Source organism: Poecilia reticulata, linkage group LG16, assembly GCF_000633615.1.
Source record: "Poecilia reticulata strain Guanapo linkage group LG16, Guppy_female_1.0+MT, whole genome shotgun sequence".
NCBI lineage: Eukaryota > Metazoa > Chordata > Actinopteri > Cyprinodontiformes > Poeciliidae > Poecilia > Poecilia reticulata.
Genome location: NC_024346.1, coordinates 7,847,278 through 7,870,076, shown reverse-complemented (window position 1 = coordinate 7,870,076; position 22,799 = coordinate 7,847,278). Strand labels below are relative to the sequence as shown.

General features: G+C 38.2%; 1 protein-coding gene across 2 annotated transcripts; it reads left to right on the top strand.

Moving 5' to 3' along the window:
* The first annotated feature begins 8,485 nt into the window (after positions 1-8,485).
* On the top strand, positions 8,486-15,358 carry rps19 (ribosomal protein S19). Of its 2 annotated transcripts, none has more exons than XM_008431159.2 (6): positions 8,486-8,518; positions 10,018-10,088; positions 10,351-10,451; positions 10,614-10,797; positions 12,932-12,986; positions 15,245-15,358. In XM_008431159.2, the coding sequence occupies exons 2-6, from the start codon at positions 10,018-10,020 to the stop codon at positions 15,272-15,274; spliced, it is 441 nt and encodes a 146-aa protein (XP_008429381.1). In that variant the 5' UTR covers positions 8,486-8,518; the 3' UTR covers positions 15,275-15,358. The 2 variants fall into 2 exon arrangements, with proteins under 2 accessions (XP_008429381.1, XP_008429378.1); XM_008431156.2 differs by lacking the exon at positions 8,486-8,518 and adding an exon at positions 9,481-9,540.
* The last annotated feature ends 7,441 nt before the right edge of the window (positions 15,359-22,799 follow it).

Below are 22,799 nucleotides of genomic sequence, written 5' to 3'. Positions count from 1 at the left end.
TTCAATTAGGTTATTTGTTTTAAATATTTCTTTTGCAAACAGGATTGTTTACCTACTATTTGTGACAGTGTGTACAGAATACAGATTTGTACCCTTTCAAAACTCAGGCCTCTGGGCGCACTTTAGCTTTCAGAGAATTTTTAGCTGAAGACCATGGAACTGTTTGCATTACCTCACGCAGTGCCATGTGGACAGACTTTCCTCTGAAATGGGAAAGTGAAGGCTGGAGGTTGGGAACAGCAAGTTGAAAGGACGCCTGCTGCTCCCCTACTTGCTTCCTTGGAGGAGTAAAGAGGACCGGGGGAACTAGAGTATATGTCTGAAAGAGGAATATGGCACCTGCATGGGCCCAAAAAGGTAGATGGGCATGGGGATTAAAAAGCAAGAGGGCCTGGATGATATAGAGTGGCAGGCAAAGCATAACCAAAAAAGACATGGAAAGGACCAGAAAGCGGAGCAAATGGGATCGTTTCTCAGGAATAGTGTGGCTGAAAAGAGGCTTTTTTGGCTTACTGCACAGCAAGTCAAAGTAAATGGCCAGTAAGAACAGAAAGGGCAGGATGAAGACGGTCATTCCATGAACGTAGATGATGAACTGTGGGCTGAGGATAGCATCAGGAGCGCACACCCCCCAGTGGCTGCTGTGGATCTCTGCATAGGTGAAGTTGCTCATGTCCTCCACATAGAACTTTGACAAGAAACCTCCATATGGGAGGAACTTCCCAATTACCTCACGGTCATGAAAGTACCTTGGTACAGGAGTTGTTGTAAGAGGGGGTGAGGAGGTGGTCCAGTTGGATTTTAGCCCATGACTTTCGTTGCTGAGACCAGAGTCATCACTTCTGGAGGAGCTGAGGACATCTGAGCCTATGAACTGGGCGAAGGACGAGAGAACTGACCCCAACCAGCACAACAGGACCACACACAGAGCTCTCCGACGGGTCACCACTGAAGAGTATCTGCCAAGAAGTTATGAAAACATTAGAGTAAGTTCTGAAATTAGACTCTAGTCTATAATAAAGATATCTGGATGACTTGACTTGTGACTTGAAATAGCTCTAATGGCGTCAGTGTCAACAACTGACGTCTCAATTAATATGCAACATCCTTTAGGGGAGTGCATTGTAACTGTTCAAATAACTTGTGAAACGCAAACCATTTGGGCAAAACAAATGCTTAATTGTCCCCTAAAGAGAATTTCAGGAAGAGTTTCATTTTTGCCAATTTGTGTCATTTCCGGATCAGGGTGGACTTGCTACGAAACCATGGGGCAAATCCTCTGCAGGACAGTGCAAATCTTTGGCCATTTCTGTATGAGTTTCAGAACGACAGCACACACAGCAGCCTCTCATGCTCCAGGAAAACAATGTATATGCTTTTCTCTATGCACCATAACAGAGACAGCTTTTTCTGTCTGCTTTATATGGAGACAGGGTAGGCATTCAATTTTGCATAGAGGATTGTGGATGGCTTTGTGTGAAGGAGTGTGCTGTGTCGCCAAGTGCTGAGCAGGGCAACCCAGTTGGCCGAATTGACTGAGTGAAGACTGGCATAATCCAGGATTGTGCTTGAAGGAAAGCTGGGCAGCAGAGGTGTTTTCCTTGCATGGCTTAGAGCCGATCTGCTGGAAACAACAACATCTATGCTTTTCCTGCTAATGTTTGTCCTCTGGATAACTCGATGAATTATTCACAGCTGCAAATACACGAGCAGCATGTACGCCAGGATCGTAAGGCAAAGCTGTGTTTTTGTTTATGATTTCATAAAGATGGACATTTTTTTCCCCAACCTCTTTTGTACTGTTGTATTTTGAACACTTTGACTTTGGCACATGAGGCTTACAGTGATTTAGATGTTGTTCAAGGTCATTTTGTGACTTAGTGGATGAGATGTGCATTGGCTGGTCACTCCAGGGAAAATTCAGAGCTGTGAAATTGTTCTGCATTTATGGACAATGGTTCTTACTGTGGCACACTAGAGTCTCAGACTCTTAAAAATGGCTTGGTACCCCTTTACAGACTGATGGACAATAACTGTGTTTCTCACCTGTTCAGCGCCCAGTGTGTTCAATGTCAGACAGATTTGATTTAAGTGATTTCTTGATTCTACAGGTCTGGTAGTAATCAGGGCTGAGTGTGGCTGGTGAAGTAAAACAACAGTTTCATTAGTGCCTAATTAATGATTCAACAAAAGAGGTTGGGGATATAAAAGCTGCATTTTTATTTAGTCAGACTGTATTTATTTGAGGTTTGCGTGCTTAGCTGGGTCCTCTCCAGTCTAACAATATGTTAATTTGTTATTCTGAACTGCGTTTTGCCTCTCTTGCCCAATGATCGCTAGACACAGGCACTCATTTTGAATTATTAATGACACTGTCATGTCTGTTGGATTTTAGAGTAAAGTTTCTAATCTAAATCAAATTGATACAAGAGTACATCCAAAATGTTTGTCTTCATTTGTGTTGATTTATTTTGAACAGAGTTGTTGATGTTGGTACCTAGATTTTAAGCTTTTTCACACTAAGGAGAAGCACCACAACCCACTTGTTTGCTTCTTTAATGAGAATATTTCATGTGTAACATCTGACAATATGTGTAACATATTTTCCAATTTGGAAGTTTTTTATGCTCAGTTTTGACGTGAATTCTTCCACTTATCAGACTCACCTGTCTGCCAAATGATGCTGAAGGTGGGTGTCCAGTGTGAGCAGCATTAACAGGAACATGGTAAACTGTCGGATCAGCAAAGGGCAACACACAAGCGTCATGCATGTGTAGAGACAGTGGGGAGTTCGCAGGTTGAGCAGCAGAGTTACAGGAACTCCCACTGCTCCACCCACGGCCCCCACACAGCCCAGGCACAGCCGGAGACAGGATGAAACACTTCCAGGTTGTACCCCGCCACCCCGTGCTTCCTGGTGGACATCAGCCACAGCTCTGCTGCTGCTGACTGCCATGCACAATCTCACACTGACCACAATCAGAAATAAAGAAAGACTGCACTGGCAAAGGGAGTATAGCCAAATGAACTCCATTTCTGAAAGAAAATAAACGAAAAGAGAAAAAAAGGTTATTTAAAAGTCGAAAAATAGATTAGGAAAACTTTAAGTTTAAGAAAAAGTTAAGGAAATGTTTTTATATCAGTGCTTATGCAAATGCAGCTTTGTTTACTCCTACAGTAGCTGCTGGCAGCGCCCTGAGTTCCCGCAGAGGTCTTCCACAAGAATTGCTCAAGCAGCATAGACTGTTAAAAGAACGGTCAAACACAAATAGAAAGCCAAAGGAGAGAAGGAATATAAATGAGAAAAGAGTGACAAAGAGTTGAGGAAATACCGAGGTTAAGCACACTGGGTTCATGTGCAGAATACTTAAAACATCTGGCAAGAGTGCAGGAGAAAGTATTGAAAGATGCAAGTTTGGGCTCCCAACGCAAAGAGAGTAGATTTTTTGATAGGTATTGGAGAACTGGAAGCGTGCCCGGGGAGTGAAAAGGTCAGGCTGGACCACACTTGACAGAGCTTCTCCTCTGAGGATGTGAGCTCCATGCAAACATGCAACAACAAGCACCAAGCTGTGTGGCAACACAATGCCAACACTGCCTTTTCCATTTTCCTTTCTTTCATAGTGTTGACCTTGTTTCACTTCTCCTGTGCAGTGTAGCCATTCTTTCACTTACTATCTCTCAGACACAAATAGGCCCAAACATTTAAAGTGCCTTGCAAAAGTATTCATACAATACGAAGTTCTACACAATTCGTCTCACATTTTATCAAGCTATCTTCACAAAATCTTCCATGTGTTCCACTGATATTTCATGCAGTAGACCCACATAGTTGATAAGTTGAAGGAAAAGCACACAAGGTTTTCAAAATGTTTGACAAATCAAAGTGTAATTAACTCCTTTCACTCTGATACCCCTAAATAAAACACAGTAAGTCAATTTGCCTTCAGAAGGTTAGTGAGATAGCAACCTAATGAAGTCCAAGAGACACAGTCGACATTTCAGTTGGATATTTCTAAACTAACAAGCAGCCGGAGTGGAATGGAATATAAAAGTATTTTCAGGTGTTAGACCTAAAGTCCAGACCTAAACCAACTTCAGAATCTGTGGCAAGACTTGAAAACTGCTGTTAAGAGAAGCTCTCCATTGCAATCTGACTGTGTTTAAGGTAGTTTGCAAACAATCGTGGGAAGAAATGTCAGTCTTTTGACATGAAAAGCTTGAAGATATTTGTAGCATTAGAAGGAGCAAAAGGTAATTCAGTAACATATTATACATGGGGCATGGAACAGCACATCACCCTTTTCCCATGTATAATTTTCCTTCTACTTTACAATTATGTACAAATTTCACATACAGCAGAATCCCTCAAACATGCATTAACATTTGTGGTTGTTACAGAACAAAATGTGAAAAAGTCATGAGGTGGTGTGAGTACTTTTTAGGGTGCTGCATGCACAACAGTCAATTACACCAGTTCACTTCTCCACCTCGATAAGTAATTTTCAACATTCACAATGATTGGCAGCAAGGTTTAGTACAATTTCCAAACAAATGTTAAAGAAAAATAAAATAAAAAAAAGGCAAAGTGGAGGAAAATTCAAACAGCAGATTTGCTGCCTCGTTATGCGACCTGTCTGTTCAATGTAATTAGTTTGACCTTTTCGAAACATTTGCAGTTAGACATCACTTCAATAGTAGTCATGGTTCGAATAACTCCTATATTCCACTTCATAATCACTTTATACAGTCGTCTCCTGTCTCGCCATCTGAAGTGCTTGGGCAGAATTGATTTACAGACCTAATTATTAAGGTTTAATCCTCTTTGTCTGAATTTTCAATTCAAATTGTAAGTTGGAGTCTTGGAGTGTAATTAATTGTCTGCATTCGTCCATCGATCTCTTACAATTTATGGGGTCAAACTTTTCAGCAACTGGTTAAAAAGATATAAAAAGGTCATAGTTACCCAGATGTTTGTGTGATTTCAGGAAGGCAATCAGAAGAAAAAGAAAAGGACTATTACCTGTTTAAGGCCCTGTGATGAGGCTGATACAATATACAAGGCTCTTATCTGTCTTCTTTAAGTCTAAGCTGTCTTTTTTTATTTCCCTTCCTCACGCTGCCTGCACCCTCACTGACACAATGAACCTGATTTATAAACCTCCTGCTTATCAACCCGACTTCTATCTCTCTCCTGTCTCTGCAAACATATCAATTGTGTCAATGTTGGAGCACAGCTGCCCTTTCCATCTAAGATGTGCAAAGGGCAACAGCACCTCTGCCATCCAGACAACTATGCAAATAAAGAAGCACAGGCACCACACTAAAATAAGGTGAAGCAAAGAGAAGCCATAATCACTCAATTCTCACTCTTTTTTTTCTTTCTTAGTTTGGTTCAGTTTGTGTGGGATGGTGGAGATAAGAGCTCTTAATCAGTATGCCTTTTTGTAGGTGGAATGAATGAAGAATCAAATTAAGAACACCTATGCTGTATTCGGCAAAATCTGTCACATTGAAGAGGCTAGAAAATATGTTTGTGTGTTGTAATCCTGATCAAACTTTTGAAACTCATATTTCAATTTGCTGAATTAAAAAAAAACAACAAAAAAACAAAAGAGAAAACAAATACAGTACGAAATTTATTGAAAGTGACCATAAAACTCCAAACAGGCTGTTTATCAGATAACCGGAAGTTTTGCAATGACAAAAAAAAAAAAAAAAAGAACTAATAATGTTTAAAAAGACTCAGTTGTGAGTAGGACTGAGCTTTGTTTAAAGTGAGTGTTTCCACTGGCGGGAGCATTGCTCCATGTGAGGACGGCTTCAAGAACATCATCACTAGGTTGAAATTCTGTTAATGTAAATCTCCCCTCTCATTCGTCCCAAAAAAACTTCTATGAGTTTTTGAGGTGTTTCTTTAAGCACCTCTTTAATGGATACAGCCCCGTTTTTATTGGACAATCTTAGTGATCTAAGAGTCTAAATTTCACCTGTATCCAAATACACTTTTGAGGTTAGTGATCCTACATTTTTAATTGACTGATGAACAGCCTGTTTGAGTTTAAATGGTGTTTTCCATCATTTGACAACTTGCATATTTATCCTCTTTCTTCTTTTTGCATTATAAAACTACAAACAAAATTCAAAACATTGTAAATTCCTTAATTTCTAATTCCCCAGTCTCAAGATTTTCAGTAGTGTATTTCAAGAGGATAATTAACTGAAATCAACACTATAATTAATTCACACTTCACTTGCAGCAATCAGCCTAAACAAGAGGTAAATTTATTATAAATCACAGTAATATCCGCTTTGTAATAACTAATTAAGTAAAAGAAACACAATTATGTAAAAAAAAAAAAAAAGAAAGAAAGAAAAAAAAAATTATATTCTAAAACGAAGTAATGTCCAGCATAATGTAAAGAAAAACATTTGTCACAATCAAATCTCAAAAAGGTAAGCAGTCCTCTTTCACTTACTTTTCAAGCAAAATCCTCTTGGTGGATTCTAAGATTCATTTTTCATCTCCAGACTCTGCAGAGCTCCTGAAAGCAGCATGGACTGCATGAGACGTCTCACAGGACCGATCAACCAATCAGAAGTGGATTTGGAGAAATTTAAGAACTATGTCACATGAGACAGCCAAAAAAAAATGTCATTTTTATATATCTTGTTTAGACTAACAAACTAGCACTTTAGTTATAGTCCAATCTCATGACTAAGATCAATACGTAACAAATAATGATCAATTATTTTAAATGTTAAAAATATTCTAAATTACATTTATTAAAACTACTTTAACTTGTATTGACAGACATTCTGACAAAGCTTTTTGAAAATAAACATCTAGCAAGGCTATCTGCTCCTGAAATTTTCAGATCTCAGGTGTCCATTTATTTAAAACAAGGTTAATTTGATTATATCTAAATGAAGGGCATTTTTGAAAAGATTGAAGAAAAGCATTTCTTGTAGGTTGAAAGGATAACTCGAAAGTGTTCACATGCACTATAACTCTATGTAAGCACTTTAAATTATGGCAAATTAATCCATTAATCCACTGATTAATTCAGACAAATAATTTAAAAAAGCACCTTTAAAACAACAACTAAGGAATAAAGCCCGAAGCTATTGCAATTCTTTATTTATACTTTAGGAATGTTCATCTTTCATTTTAATGTAATGCAAATGATTTTTCTTGAACTGCAGAGTGAAGCCTTTAATGCTCAAAGCCCAAGTCTGTGCGCAAATTATTCTACCAACAGCACCATGCTCCAGGCAGGGGCACACTGACCTGAATCAACAAACTGCCTTTCACAAAAACACATATCCATCGTGGAAATGAGGTACAGAAATCAGAATCCTGATGGAGTCTTAAATGTAAGTACTGTTTATTTTGGAATTAGGTTCTAAAACGAGCCTTGTTGAAAAAATGTAATTTAATTTAATGAGCAGTAAAAATAACAATGAATTGTGTTTATAGACTTTCACTTTAAAGCCCTATAACGACAAGATGGAGCAACTAAATAAATAATCCCCTTTCAACTGTTTTTTTATTATTATTATTATTTGTTTATGCTCCTAACTGTGGTTGTTGACAGATTATATGTAATTGGTTTATGAAGTCAGAGATTACCGTACATAGAAATGAATTACATTTTGATGACATCTATTAAAGACTGCAACAACAATTAACAACTTTGCAACTAAACAGAAAATGAAAAACAAATTCAAATATTTAATATAAACTGCCTGGATATTATTATATTACAAACTAAAGGCTTGCAAGATGGAAAAAATAGTGTTCAACAAATAGAGGTGCACAGAATTATGAATCACAATGTCAATATGTACAGTGCCACATTTGCATGACAACCGGATGATGAGTTAATACTCTGCTTTTCTATATTTACATCTGGAAATCTTTGATTTAGCCTATTTTTCTTAGTTCAAACTGTGATTGGATGGTTAACAGTTACTTTCAAGTGTTGTAACACATTCTCATTTTAATTTCAGTCTATACTTTGACTGGGCCATTGTAGCACATCAGTATATTTTGAATTAAATACCACAATTCCACTGTAGTTCTGGCTAAGTGTTTAGTGAGCATCCATCCCAGCTTCAAGCCTTGCTGAAGAACGGAAAAGCATCTTGAAAAGCATCACCACCATGATTCACAGTGGAGGTGATGTGTTCATTTCACTATTTAGGTGAATATTGAAGACACGTTTACTCTATTTATTTCCATATCATAAACGGGATTGAACACAATAGGCATGGTAAATAAAGAAGAACAACTGTCAACTTTCCGTCTTTATGTGCCTATTTCACTTTCTGTTTTTTTTTTTCTTTTTATTTTATTAATTATATCTCAATTGTTACTTTATTTTATTTTTCGTAAACAGTTGCAACAGTTGCAAGAGGAAGCACTTAAGTCTCGCGAGAAAAAACAAGATTTGCCCGTTTCAACACGGGTGGGAAACCCCGTTCCTCCCTCTTCCCTCCGCTGTCCACAAGCGAGGTAAAGCGCTGTTTTTCTCTTATCACATTTATGTTCATAAATATCTTCAGAACTTATAAGTTTGATTTTCAGACGCACCTTACTGTGGTATAATGCCTATTTCATTTAAGTGTTTGGTCGTTGTCGTAAATAGTTGAATGTGACTCTTAGTTTTTAAGTATTTAAGAGCGCTGATTTTCAGTGTGGTGGTAGTAATGGCTGCCCCCATGCTGCCTCATTTGGCCTGCTACAGCATTTGACTATTTTATACTCTTAATATATTACGTGGTTACACTATATGGGTATCATAGCTTATTTGGTGAAGTATATTGGTTTATAAGCTTTACTGTATAGTGTTTTACGCCAAGTGTGGTAGTAAGCTAACATGCGACTTTGAAGCTAACATGCCGGCTACATCTGTTGGCTTCTGTAAGTGTACTAGATCTGACTTTGTGTATAGGCTATAATGCATCTTTGTTTTAAGTTCGCTTTTTAATTAAACTCATAAATATATTTCCCACACATGTGTCTAATACTGGATAAGCACAATAAAGGGACGTGATCGGCAAATTAGCCGGTAGCTATAAAGCTAATGCACAGATACTCGTAATATTGTGCGCTTTTTGTCCCTGGTGAAATAAAATTGAATTAAATATTACAATTAAAATCACACTATTCTTGTTGTTTTCCAGCATTCACGTGAAGATGATAAAAATTAATTTCACTGCAGTTGATGGCAGCACATGGAGCTTCTTGAACTGTGTATTCTGTTGAACCTTAATGGCTTCAGAAGATTGGACATAATCATTTAATGAAACATTTGAACTAAAAACAAAGAAATAACTTATTGAGCCAACTTCAGATTATAAATCTTATGATTTTTCTGTCATTTAAAAAATATCATCCTTAAGTCAGTTATGCATCTTGAACCTACATGAAATCACTTGCTATATTGTAATTCCATTGGTTGTCAAATATGCACACTTTTGTTGACCCTAATGCAAAAATTAAGAGCAGTGGAGTTGAGGTGGAATCAAGTAGGGGTAAAGTGTTTATATATATATTGTTGAATATTATTCTAGATTTTATATCACACAGCCATTGCCTTGTAGCTCCATGTCTAATTCACACCCTGAAGAACATTGCTAATGCATATATTGTGTGCAGTCTAGTGTTGCATGTGGATGGACCTTTGTTGTTCATAGCATTGTTTCAAATGTGATCACTAATGTACTTATGACTACTTACTATTTTCTTCTGCAGTTTGTGATATTCTCAAATTGCTTTTACATTTAATAATAGTCCTAATCGCTGTAAATAACATTTTATTGTATAGAAATGTTGATTTTTATTTTGTATGCTGTTTTTTTATTTGTGTTGAATGTATTGTCTGTGTCCTGTATTTTTGTGATACTGCTATCCGATTTCCTAATTCTTGGATAAAAGACATGCATATCTTATCCAGACTGATCTAACATTGTACTGTCATGTGTAATGCCGTGATGTTTAATCTCTTGCAGATGCCTGGTGTTACAGTGAAAGACGTCAACCAGCAGGAGTTTGTCCGTGCCCTTGCGGCTTTCCTGAAGAAGTCAGTATTATTTACCTGTTAATAAGATATGCTTATAGATTGTTACTAAATTGTATTTTGCATCTGTTTTTTATAACTTGTACAGTGTCTTTGTTCTTGTCTTCCTTCTATACTATCATTTGTGGGTTAATTTCCTCTGATTTCTTTGTATGTTTGAATTACTTGGGTTGTTGGAAACTGCTGATGTGAATTTTGAGTTGTTGGCTCCATTAAAAAGTAGATGTATCAGATTATTTGATCCTGATGTTTTTCTCCTCTCCAGGTCAGGAAAGCTGAAGGTGCCTGACTGGGTGGACCTGGTCAAGCTGGGTAAGCACAAGGAGCTTTCTCCCAGCGATGAGAACTGGTTCTACATCAGAGCTGGTAAGTCTGAATATCTTTTATGATTAAAATCATTTTCTGTACTGTAGGAGAGCAGTAATTTGCATGATTGCTTTTTATGCGGAACAACTTGACTTTTGTTTTAATTTGCCACTGCATGGGGCTAACAATACCTGATTTATTATTTTTAATCTTTCTCTGCAGCATCTACAGTTCGCCACCTGTATCTCAGAGGGGGTGCTGGTGTTGGCTCCATGACCAAGATTTATGGTGGTCGCAAGAGGAACGGTGTGTGCCCTGCCCACTACAGCGTTGGATCAAAAAATGTGGCTCGCAAGGTGCTGCAGTCTCTTGAGCTCCTCAAGATGATTGAGAAGGATCCCAATGGGTAAGTGATGTTATGCATCAGCTTCTCTTACAAAAATCTGTGAATAGGGAGTTCTATTCGGCCTTGGCTGCACCTGTCTGTATTTAACATTTTGAAGAGTTTGTGGATAAAAGGATAAGTGTTTTACGACGGGTTGTTCTGATCACTTTCAATGTGGAGTATTTATTTTTGCTTCAGGCAATATTTTAGTTCAAAGAGATGAAAGCGTAGATTATAGATCCTAAGCCTGTCCTAGGTTGCCTTAAAGTTTTGATTCCACATGATGTACAATTCTATGTAGGATGGATTTATTTTATTTTCACTTTTTGCAGTGAAAGGCACCATTTTCATCAATATATTATTGTAGCTTGGTTGACGTTATGGTGATGAGACACAGCCTCCAAATGTTTTTATTTTACAACATTTTGCTTGCTCTGCGTTGTTGACTTAGTTTCTCGGTAATTAAAGGACATTAGTCTAGTTTAAAACTTGAGCTGGTGTCTAAATGCTTAAATAACTTAAGATTACACCAAATATACTGATTAATTTTCCTCTGGAGATAATCCAGTGGATTCTCCATTTGCTGAGGTGAGACTTGGTCTCATTTTGTCAACTTGTATTTTTAACATTGAATCGACTTTCAAAAGTATTTATTCTGGCAACTAAACCAGTCCTGATGATGATTACGTTGACTTTGAAGATGCTTTTGCACTCTATGAAATTGAATTGAAAACCTCAGTATGTTATGAGCCAGACAGTTGCAAAACTAGGCTTCACAATAAGAGGAATAAATTAATAATAAAGGTTTATTTGGCTTCAAGCTTGCATATACATATTTGAATAAATATTTAATTGTTTATTGCAAATGTAGGTTTTAATTAAATGTACTAAGCCCTTGATTAAAACTGTTGGCATTTCAAACTAAAACAAAAGCCAAAAATGTCCAACAGTGTTGTTATTGTCATTCTCGGATGTGTGAAGTTTGGTGGCGAGGAAATGATTGGGTTGTTTTCAGTAGCTGGTGTCGGCCTCTTGGTTTCTGTGAATGAGCTCCTGATGATTTTCATTCACTCTGCCTCAGTATGTGGGAGCCGGGTCATGTTTTGTCACAGTGCTCCATAACTGCTGAAAAATAAAAAGACATAAAGTAAAAGGGGAAAATGACTTTTGCTTAAGATGAAATTGTGGATAAAATACTTCCAGTTTGACAGTATTTTGGACATTTAAAACAAAAGACTAATCCTGACATCAACTGACAGGAAATGCTCACATTGTGATACGTTTTTCACCCAGGCCTAGTTTGTATCTTCAAAGCTCCTTATAAATAAGCACTTGGGTTTTTTTCAGTTGTCTGCTTAATAACTGAACATTCTGTCAGTTTTTACAGCTCTCAGAAGAAGAAAAAATCTGTGAATTCAAAGGAAATGCTTTTTTTACTTTCCATTTCTGACTTTTGCTATATTGAGAAAGAATTCTTCAGCTTGGAACAGAGTTGCATTTTAGAGCAGCAAATGGGAACACAGATTACACATGAGCAAAACGCAGCTTGTTAACAAAACAGCCTTTGGTTAATGACTGTCTGGCTCTTGATGTTTTTTAATGAAAGCAAAACGGCTTGAAACGAGACGGTAAAAACCAACATTTTATTAATGACTCTGGAGGCAAGTGAAAACAAAATCTAGATTGGACGTCTTGGGGAAAACCCAGAATGCCTCTTCAAACATTTCTGTCCTAACAACCATTTCTCCTTTCCGTTGTGCCTTCATTGAAGCTAATGCTGCCCTCTGGAAACACTGTTGATGTTCTTTGACATAAACTGCCAGCTAACTGCCTGTTAAGCAGACACCAATTCTCATCCTTTCTCTTTGAAACTTTTTCTTTCAAAACGGTGATTAAAAACTGCTGTGTTTTTTTTTTTTTTTTTACTGCAGCACAGCAATTGAGATGTAATTACTCTGTAAAAACAAAACAATTGATTGTTGTTTGTTTTAAAGTGCACCTGAAGCATAATTGTAAATTAGCCTTTTGAGGTTTTTTGTTCCCTCCCTAGTTTTGCATCTCTTATTGGAGAATTGATCAGTAGTTTACTCGTGTCACTTGGTCTGTGGCGTATAAATAAATTCAGAGATTGATCATTCTTTTTCTTCCTGTTTAGTGGCCGAAGGCTGACCCCCCAGGGAACAAGAGACCTGGACAGAATTGCTGGCCAGGTGAGAAACAGTTTTCTGCATTAATTGTCCCGCAATTGACCAAACTCATAAAAAACAATCCAAGAACATAATTTGGTTTTTGTTTTATGCTAAAACTATAGTGATTGCATCTCTAATTTTACTTTTATAGCAGTAAAATGATTTTATTTTAGTTTTTTCTCTAATGCATTTTACTAAGTTTCTGGGGGGAAAATACATTTAAATCAAAATCAGAGCAGGAAACGTTTTCTGTAATAATTTCTATAAAATGACCTTCACACTAGGACTCCAGCTAATGATGTCGACTAATTTATCCAAAAATGTCTTCAATTAGTCAACAGTAATTTTAATCAAGCGCAGCTGTCTGTAGGTGAGAAATGTGTCAGAACCAGTCCTTGTATAACTGGACCTTCTCATGCCTGTACCACAGTGGATACATCACCCTGATGCTTCAGCATTACCATATAAATTAAAATTAGGCCACCAGATGCCCAGAGATCCTTTTTCTTGAACTAGCTCATTTTTGTTTTGATGATCTTCAGCACATCCACCAATAGAGAGAACCTATTGGTGTAAATTTACTCCAATCAGTTGTACTGCTGTTTAGATGCTCATTCATTGTAGTTGTGCTAGTGGTTAAAACCTTGTTGTCCAAACAACTTCCTGTTTTGCATCACACTTTCTGGAGTCTTTAAAATCTGGAACATATTGAATTTGCTTTTTTTCTGTCTGGTTAACTATGAGTAAAATAATTTTCACCTGGATTAACTCAGTTAGTGAAGAATGGAAATTTGTCAAATTTATTTAAATATTGAATGGACAGATATTAGAAATCAAAAATAGTCCATTTGGAAGCTTTCTAGCCTCCTTTAGACCAGGTTTTAAAACAGGTGCTTTGGCATTTAAATTGGGCCAAATTTAGATTTCAAAACAAATTCTGCTCACTCTGCAACAAATAAAAGGTCTCATATTATGAACTGTGCTTTAAAGAATCTGCTTCTAGTGAGGGATAATGTAATCCAGATTGAACAAGAGTGGAGAATTTTAAAAGGATTGATGTGAGTTGGTCCAGATGCCAACCAAGCAGTGAAAAGCCCGTTATCACACTGCATGACCCGAGGCCAACTTCACGGTGTGTGGTTTTATCTTATGTGCGACATGCAGACTATAAAGCTCAACAATCGTTTAGGCTCTAATGCCAAATATGTTATAAAACCAGCTATAGATGTGTAACATAGTTGATGGATCCAGTAGGAATTCTCATTTGCTTAAAATTTGATTTGGTTATGATTTCTCCAGATGTGACCTAGCCTGTGAGAGAACAATGTGTGTTATGGGTTTGCAAGTCAGACTCATTGCTGAAATAAAAAGCTTCAATCTTGAACTTCTAAGCATTTTAATGTTATTCCAACCTCAGTTTTTTCAGTAGCTCAATTTAGTGACAAACGGAGTGAAGCGTTAAGCTTTTGAAATCATCACAAGGTTGCTGTTGTGGCTTTGATGCTGCGTCGTGTCAACGGCAGGAAGACGCCAGCCCTCTGTGTCACTTTGACATGCAAAGCTTTTCTGGAGGCGCTTGTCCTGGGGCAGATTTTCTTCTGCAGCACGTTATTAGAATCGTTGCCCTTCGTTTAAAAACAAACCCTCACAGTTGGGCCTTGTCAAAAAATCAAGAGAAGCAGCAACGTCTTGACAAGCCAAGGGTAAAAAGGGGTAAACATGAGGAGGGAATTTCATGCTTGGCGAGTTTGCCGTATGGCACCAGTTTTCTCCTTGTTTACCCATACTAATGAGCAGTATGCAGATGAGCAGACCTGAGCCGCCCCGCCTTCCTGCCTGCTGCACTAAACTTGGCAAGATGTTGGCGCGGCTCAACTTAACTCTCGTTATGTAGCTTCTAATGGCTTATTCGTCCATCGCGACTCTTCTGCTCTGTATTATAGTATTAATGTTGATATTACCCACAACTGTGACAGAACGATTTCTTTTCCAAGATCTGTTCCTCTTAAATCCTTGTGAATTGATGGCAAGTCACTCCCATGTGTTGCAGGCGCTGTTTGAAACACTATTGCAGAAACTGAAATGGGTGAAAATTAGAAGTAAAAGATGAACAAATGGGAGATTAAGCAGATGGGAAGTTTGATTAGATTGGTGTTGAAGGAGATTAAATGGTTAGCCATTTGTACCAACCATATGCCCCACTTCTCCAAACTCACACATTTGTAGTAGCAGAGAACTGAAATTAAAAATCTAATAACATATTGTTTTCTTCTCCACAGGTTGCAGCTGCAAACAAAAAGTCTGTTTAATAAACATTTTTTTCTGCACAAAGTCAAAATTGGTGTGTGTATTATTTGAGAAAAAATGAGCCTTTTAAAATCATTCTCAGCATAGTTTTTTTTGTTTTTGTTTTTTTAAGCAGTAAGCTAAGTGCATGGCATGTCATTTTTGTGATCAAACATGAACCTTCACTCAAAAGCCTAATTGTGGGTGCTGTATTCATGAAATATTTAAGAAGTGAACAGAGAGCTGCTCCTTCGCTGAGCCACTGCAGGCTCCAGAAAATGGCCAGACATGATTGTTAAAGCGCCCTCCCTTTCTGTCACATCAGAGCTCTATTGTTGCCACTGTGTTCACGTGTTGCCTTTTTTCAGCTTGTAGAGATTTGGTTGTCATCCCATGATGAGCAAATGTTTTAAAAACGATAATGGCAGATGATTAGATTTTCAGTAGCAGCTCAGTTTATCTGCAAGTAAAATATACAGGGGACCACAGTGCCACCTGGAGGTTAAAATTACACTTAATTTATTTTAACAAAAGAAATAATTATTTGCTATGTTGGACTTGAAACTAATTTTATTTCAAATTTTCAAAAACATCTTTTATAGCAAACTTAAATCCATTTATTCATAAAACAGACATGAACATTTTAGCAGTAGAAAAGTTTTTATTTTTTTATATATATATATATCATTGCAATGTTTCCTTTTTGTTTTGGTTGAGCCATTGTCTGGGTTTGCTTAAGCGTCTGTCTGCACTGCTAATTAAAGCTTATTGAGACGAGACACCAGACGCTTAATTTAGCTGAGTGTCTACAATCCTGTAGAGGGTGCCAAAGCCTGCAGAATATGAATCATCTTGGACAGATGCCTCCATTTTCTTTTTAATTATAAAAGCTGTTACTCTTGAACCACATTTTTATGCAGTGGTTATTTATAAGGCTTTTTAAAAATTTGGAAACCAAAACTGGATTAAAAGTATAAAAGCTGTCAAGATTGGCTGAATATAATGGAAATGAACTGCAGCAGCTTCAAGGGGTGTGGGAAATGCACAAAGTACAGATGAATGTCAGCAAAAAGGTTGGTTTGGAAATTAAACTCTTACAGGAAATGAATTACTCTTGGTGCTCTATTTAGTTTGTTTGTGACTTGCAGCTATTTTAAAGTCGACTCAAATTTGAATAGAATTAGAATTTTAATGCTGAAAATTTAGCCAACTGAATACAACATCCTTGTATTATAGCGTATACACACATCTTGGTTGGGGCTTCTTTTTCATGAATTACATTAATGTGAAGAGGCATAAAGCAGCTTTTAGTTCATTGCATTGTTTTCTGACGGGTCTCCTTCACAATACTACATTGATTCTCTATTGGCTTCAGGTCTGGCAGTTTGCTAGTCCATCAAGCTTGGTGATAACAGCCATCTGCAACTCTTGGATGTCTCTAAGCCTGAACTAAATAATTAGGCAATTGATTGAACTCTGGAGAACTTGCCTGCATACTATGGAGGTAGTTTAGCCATTTGATTCAGGTGTGTTGAACCAGGGATGCATAGAAAAGTTGCAGGACAGCAGCCCCAGGTTCACACTGGTTGTGTGTCAAGGTTTCAATTATTTTGAAACCTTGACACAAAGTGTTTTTCCTTCCTCTCAATTTTTAGCTAATATTATTGGATAAAGCTTAAACATTTTTAAAGTAGTGAGCTTTAAAAAATAAACAGCCGAAATGCATCACTTGGTAATGAAAGCAAATCCTTGAAAACCCATTTCAATGTTTGAATTTAATTAGAATAACCAGGGTGAAGGTTGTTAAATTAGCATTTGGCATGTATTTATCATCACTAATCTTCCTCATCTGGACTTGAAGACGGAGTTGTAAAGCGCTAGTTTGCATGTGTATGTGGACGTAATGATCTTACAAACGGCTTATTTAGTTAATTTGAGTGAATTTTGGAGGATCTGTACTGTGAAGCTCAGCCCTCTGCTCACTCCGTCTGCAAAGCCAGTATTTTCTGACTCCTGTGTTTGGAAGATATTTTATTTGTTGACAGTAAGCCTCACTGTGTTTCCCAGTCTGTCAACTTCTCTATCAATGTGTGTACAGTACACAGTGCATTGTGTGCTGTCCTGCTGGACTGAGTGTACAGCTGTCTTTTTTTATTTTTTTTCCCCCTATATCAGTCATAACAGTCTCCAATTATTCTGCACTTCTCTGAGAATACATTGTAGTCTTTTCATGCTGCTATCCGAGCTCCCTCATCCTTCAATCTTCCCTTCTTTCGGGCCTCTGTCCGCCCACTCCCTGCTGTTTTTATTTGGAGAACAGCTGTTTCTAAACACCTGAACCCATCATTGCTTCCTACCTTGTCCATTCCCCCTCCTCTGGTTCTCGCTCCCCTGCCCCCCCCATCCTGATTGTGCTTTTTTTTCCCTTCTACCCTGTAATTTAGAGGAGAGAAGAAGCAACATGTCCTTGAGTGGAAGATAGAAATGTGTGGAATCTCGACACACTTATTTCTGTTTGCTCCACACTGTCCATGGATGTGGCTGTAGATTTTATCTATATATAGGGAGAGTATATTCCTTCTTTCCAGGCAATTTCCTTTGCAGTCAGTCAACTTGTTTGTGCACCATTTGTCATTATCAGCAGGCTTCGCTGCTGCTGAGCAATTACCACATTTAACAAATGCACACTCAAGTGGTTAGTCGGGGCCCTGCGCTGGTATGGGGGTGGCTGCACCTTCTCGCTCGCCCTCTCTCCCTCTCTCAGCCAGGTCTCTGGCAGCCGGGAGCCTGATCACTCCGGGAATGGATGCAGACCTGCCTCTCACCTCCTCGGGGCTGGAAGGTGTAGATAACTAAGAAATGCCTCGCTGCAGCTCAGGCCTCTCCAAATAGAACCACTATCAGGACAGCCTACACACACTGTCAGCCCACAGCTTCATGCCCTGTGGCATGTTTTCTCTGAAGACATGACATTCCCCAGAAAGTTTTCCCGGCATTCCCAGAGCCCTGTCACATTGAGTCAACGGAGCAGTGGGGGAATGCATATACAGCCCGCCCAGTAAGGATAACAACTATGCTTCCTGTTTGGGGAATGCGAGGTTTTCTCATAATCTGCATTGTTTTCATATTTGAAGAATGTTTCAATTTACTTAGTCGTTTGAAAAACAAATCATATTTGAGAAGAAAGATAAATCTTCCCCGTGCGCTTGATATTGAATCTTAAGCCGTTGGTGGTGATCTAATCTCGAATCGGCATGCTGTGTGTTTCATGCCGTCCGCAGTGGGTTTGACCTCGTTTGCTGGGCTGTGTACGGAAATTATGGGCTAAAAGGTCAAAGCTGTTTCACTGAAGAGGTGAGCTTCACTAAGAAAACATCCCATGTGGTAAAAGTAGGCAATGGTTGGCATGAAATTAAAAATTCAATAAAAAAAATATAGTCATACTTTGAAAGTGAAAATCAAGTATGTAATATGATCTAAATTGTTTACTTAAGAAATTATTTATTCCTACTGTGGCCAAAGTTATTTACAATTACTCCAGTTTGTTAGTTTATTTTTATTTTAGTTTTATGCAGAAATACACGTTTGTCTCAACCATAAAACCACTGATAATGTTAAATCAGTTCAAAAATTGAAACATTTAGATCCATTATATATATTTTAGGCATTTTCGATGGTTATGGCTCACAACTAACAAAAACCCAGCATTCACTTTACCAGATGATTTGATTACTAAATTAAACCAATTAAAGATGTTTAAAATAAAAATGTCATGTTGTGACCTAAACTTTATGGAGATTTCTGACTTGACAGCTGTTTGCCAAACATTCATTGACACTCACCACAAGAGGGGTTAGCTACAAAAGGTGATTAACAAATAAGGGGGCTTTTTCCAAAGCATGCTAAAGTTGGAAAGCTTTGTGGAAGGAAAAAAGAGTGGCAAAGAATACACAAGCCATAAGGAAACTAGTCCACAAGAGTTTGGAGGAGGATCGGATGGTTTGGACGGTGGCTGGAGGCGTTGCTTCAGGAATCACAGGACACAGTCTAGAAAACACAACTGTTGCTTCAATGTCACATTCCTTGTGTTGCGCCGTGACTGAGCTAGACATCAGAATGGTTTTACCTCCAAACTAAATTCTGCATTCCATTTGGAAAATCAATGTTTTACAGTCAAAAGAAAAAGTGGAGAAACGCCAGAATCCAGCTGGTCTGCTATGAAGCTACACTATGCTACTGTACATACAGCTGGAAAAAAAAAAAAACTCCAACAATTTTGAACCTTTTTCACTGCAAGAAAAGAACATTATAATTGTAAGAATGGTCCAGCAGAAAACTTTTGCTCCTCCACGCTGGCAACTTTTTCAAATCTTTACCTTGATATCAGTAACTGACCCCCTCCTGGACAGAAGTCAGGGTCACACACTCCTCTGCTGCTTCATTTAAGAGCAGCTGATAGATGGATGGTGTTTTATTTTGTGTGTGAAAGAAAGACTTGACAGTCAGAGGGTGCTATGTACATCTGTCTTCTATATGTGTGTTGCTGTTCATCTGTGTGCTGTCAACTCTAATTCCTCATCCTGTTTGGCCTGAGAGCAGGTGGTGTAAACATGCAACGTGCCGCTCAGTCTGCCTGGCACCACACGGCGCTGTTGCACGGCCCCTAGCAGGTGTGTTTGCACGCTTGTGTGTGTGTGTGTGTGTGTGTGTGTGTGTGTGTGTGTGTGTGGCTGCTTAGCTTTTGAGTCTGAATCCCCTCCACCTGTCACACAGGGTGGGGTACAAAGGGAGGATGACGGGGTGCAGAACAGATGCTGTCTGCTCAGCCAGCCGAACTGTCTCAATTGCACGGTGTGCACTATGTGCACGTGTGTATGTGGAAAGCCTGTATCATTTCTTCAACACGCTCAGAAGCTTAAAAGTCAGTCATACTTTGATGCCTTGGGTGCACGGCTTCTTCGGTGCAGAACAAAAGAGCGACAGAGAGAGACGGCGTGACACCGAACGGGTGTGGGGATACTGGACACTGCAGCTGAATGTTATGGAAGAAACTGTGTTTTTCCAGCCTTGCATTTCTCTACCACTTCCTCTATCTGTGTCTGTGGGTGAGATGGCATGTCTTCAAAGAAATGCCAAGTAAGTGTCAGAGAGTGTCCAAGTCTTTTAAGAACTCGGCCAACAGAGCAGCTTCCACCAGATTCCTGGATGCTCAGCCTAAAAACCCACACATCTCAGATCGAGGTCACTTAACTGGAAAAAGGAAGAAAAAAAAAAGGTTTAAAAATTGTGCGAATGTGAAGATGTTAGAGATACTCACTCCTTGGGATGAAACTGTCGACTCAACTTGCATTTTAAGACCCTCTGTTGAGATTGATTCCATGTGGAGTTTAGCATGAACATAAAACTTTTGCCTCACAAATTGCTCAATTTTTTTTGCAGAGATAAATTTAGGACAAAGAAAGCTTCCAATCTCTAACAAAATTAATGTTTTTTTTTCCTATTTGCCATTCAGAACTGGTTTGTGTGCTAGGTTAACATTCTTGATGGCTGCATAAATTTCAAAATCTCTTTTAAGTGATATGGTAATAACTAAGCAAGACCAGAAGCGGCACATAACTATTTTTGAAGGATATTATATTTCATACATTTTAAGAAATTATCACGGTTCTTAGGACTGGCTCTCTTTTGTATTAAATAAGCAAATAATCAAACCAATATAATCTACTAAAAGCACAATAAAAAAACTTAATCATAGCAAAATGTTACCATATCAGGGTCTGCTGTGTCCCTCTCCTGATTCTGTCTGGTATCATACAGCACTGCGCCACATGGACACATTTTTATTTTATTTTTTTTAATTGCCTGCATTCATTCTCACTAACATTATTCAGCCTGGGATTTGTGTCTTCCTTCTCACGTCTGTATCTTTACGAGAGGTTTTGCTTCTAAGGACGGCGGAGAATCCGGTGGGGATATTTAAAAAGATCCAGGTTGATAGCAAGCTCACTGCTGCTGCGTAGTGTCCGTCTCTAGGTAACCGTGACAACAGCGTTGGTCCGTAGCGTTCTGGGGTCCTTTAGCTCTTGCAACGAGAATTTAGCTGACCTTAATATTTCCTGTTTTATTTTGGTCATTATTGTTACACTTAGTAACAATGTGTGTGATAGGCATGTCTATCGGACATTTATATAAATACGGAACAAATCGCGTCCTGTATTGGTTCAATACGGGACGCAACATTTAACAGCCAAATACGGGATGATTTTAAGGGACAGGTGGCAACCCTACATGATGGACGTCGGAAGTGAGGGATTGGAGTATTGAACAGAGCGACGAATTGTTTTTCAAAGTTGTTTGGAGTTGGTGTGTTTTTTTTTTTAATTATGAAAAAAAAAATGAATAGCTATGATAGCTGCTCGAACGAGGTTTCCAGCAAAAAGGCGTGAAAATCTGTTAAGTATTTAGCGATTTATGATTAATTAAATGTGCTGATACTTGATTCTAACAGCACCGAGTGGAGCGGGCCACTCCAAGATGGCGGCTCTACATGATGTCAGCAACAATGGGCCAGAAGGGTCCATGAGGCGTCTATTCTTTATATATGCCCATAGTTTCTTTGCTAGCTCTTTGGACATTTTCTGCTCTATTATATAATGAACAGTGACACCGATGGTCTGCGGAAAAATAATTAGCACTTCGCTCAGTTTGCTTTCAAATACTTTGGCAGTTGTTTGTTAAAAAAATAAAAAAATACCTGGGTTTTAACAACTATGGGAAAATTAAGAAGGAAAAAGCTTTTTACCACTGCTATCAGTGGGTAAAACTGAAGCCCAGGTTGGTGATAGTTAGCCCACCAACCTGGGCTAATTCTGGTGAGAATTAGCTTTGTGTCTAATTCTCACCAACCATCTCCAGAGAAACTTCTGACTCTTGTTTTGCATTAAACCATTTGCAACTAATAACTGAACCAATTATGTTATGCACATTCAGAAACATTGTGATTGTATACTTCAAACAGTGCTGTTGCTGTGCCCATGGCCAGAAGGCACTGCATGTTAATATATTTAAATGAACATTTTTGAAGCATGTCAATAGATATAAGCAATACCCACCCAGCCCTGCCTCCGAGTCGACCATTCTGTTGTGTTTCAATCTTGTATTTAAAAAACATCTCGAGAAAGAGCGCTCAGAGCAGTTTTATATGCCGTCTTGTCATGGCTGGGAGGGTGAGTAGCAGGATGACATATATTTAAACAAATTTAAACAGAAGCAAAACATGAAAATCTGTAACTATAAAAGCAACCAAGACATGAGAAATGAAGTGTTCTGCTCCAAAATGACTTATTTTGAACAGCAGTCTTAGTCTGTTAACCTAAAAAATCACAAAACATTTGACTTTAAGGCACCCAAATGGTTATCAATGTTCCTGCCTGCATATAACAATCGTGGGAAAATTGAGAAACAGAAACCTTGTTAACCACTTGTTAGCCATCAAAGCTTCCTGTGTCTAATTGTCAACAACCATCTCTAGAGAAACTTCTGACTCTG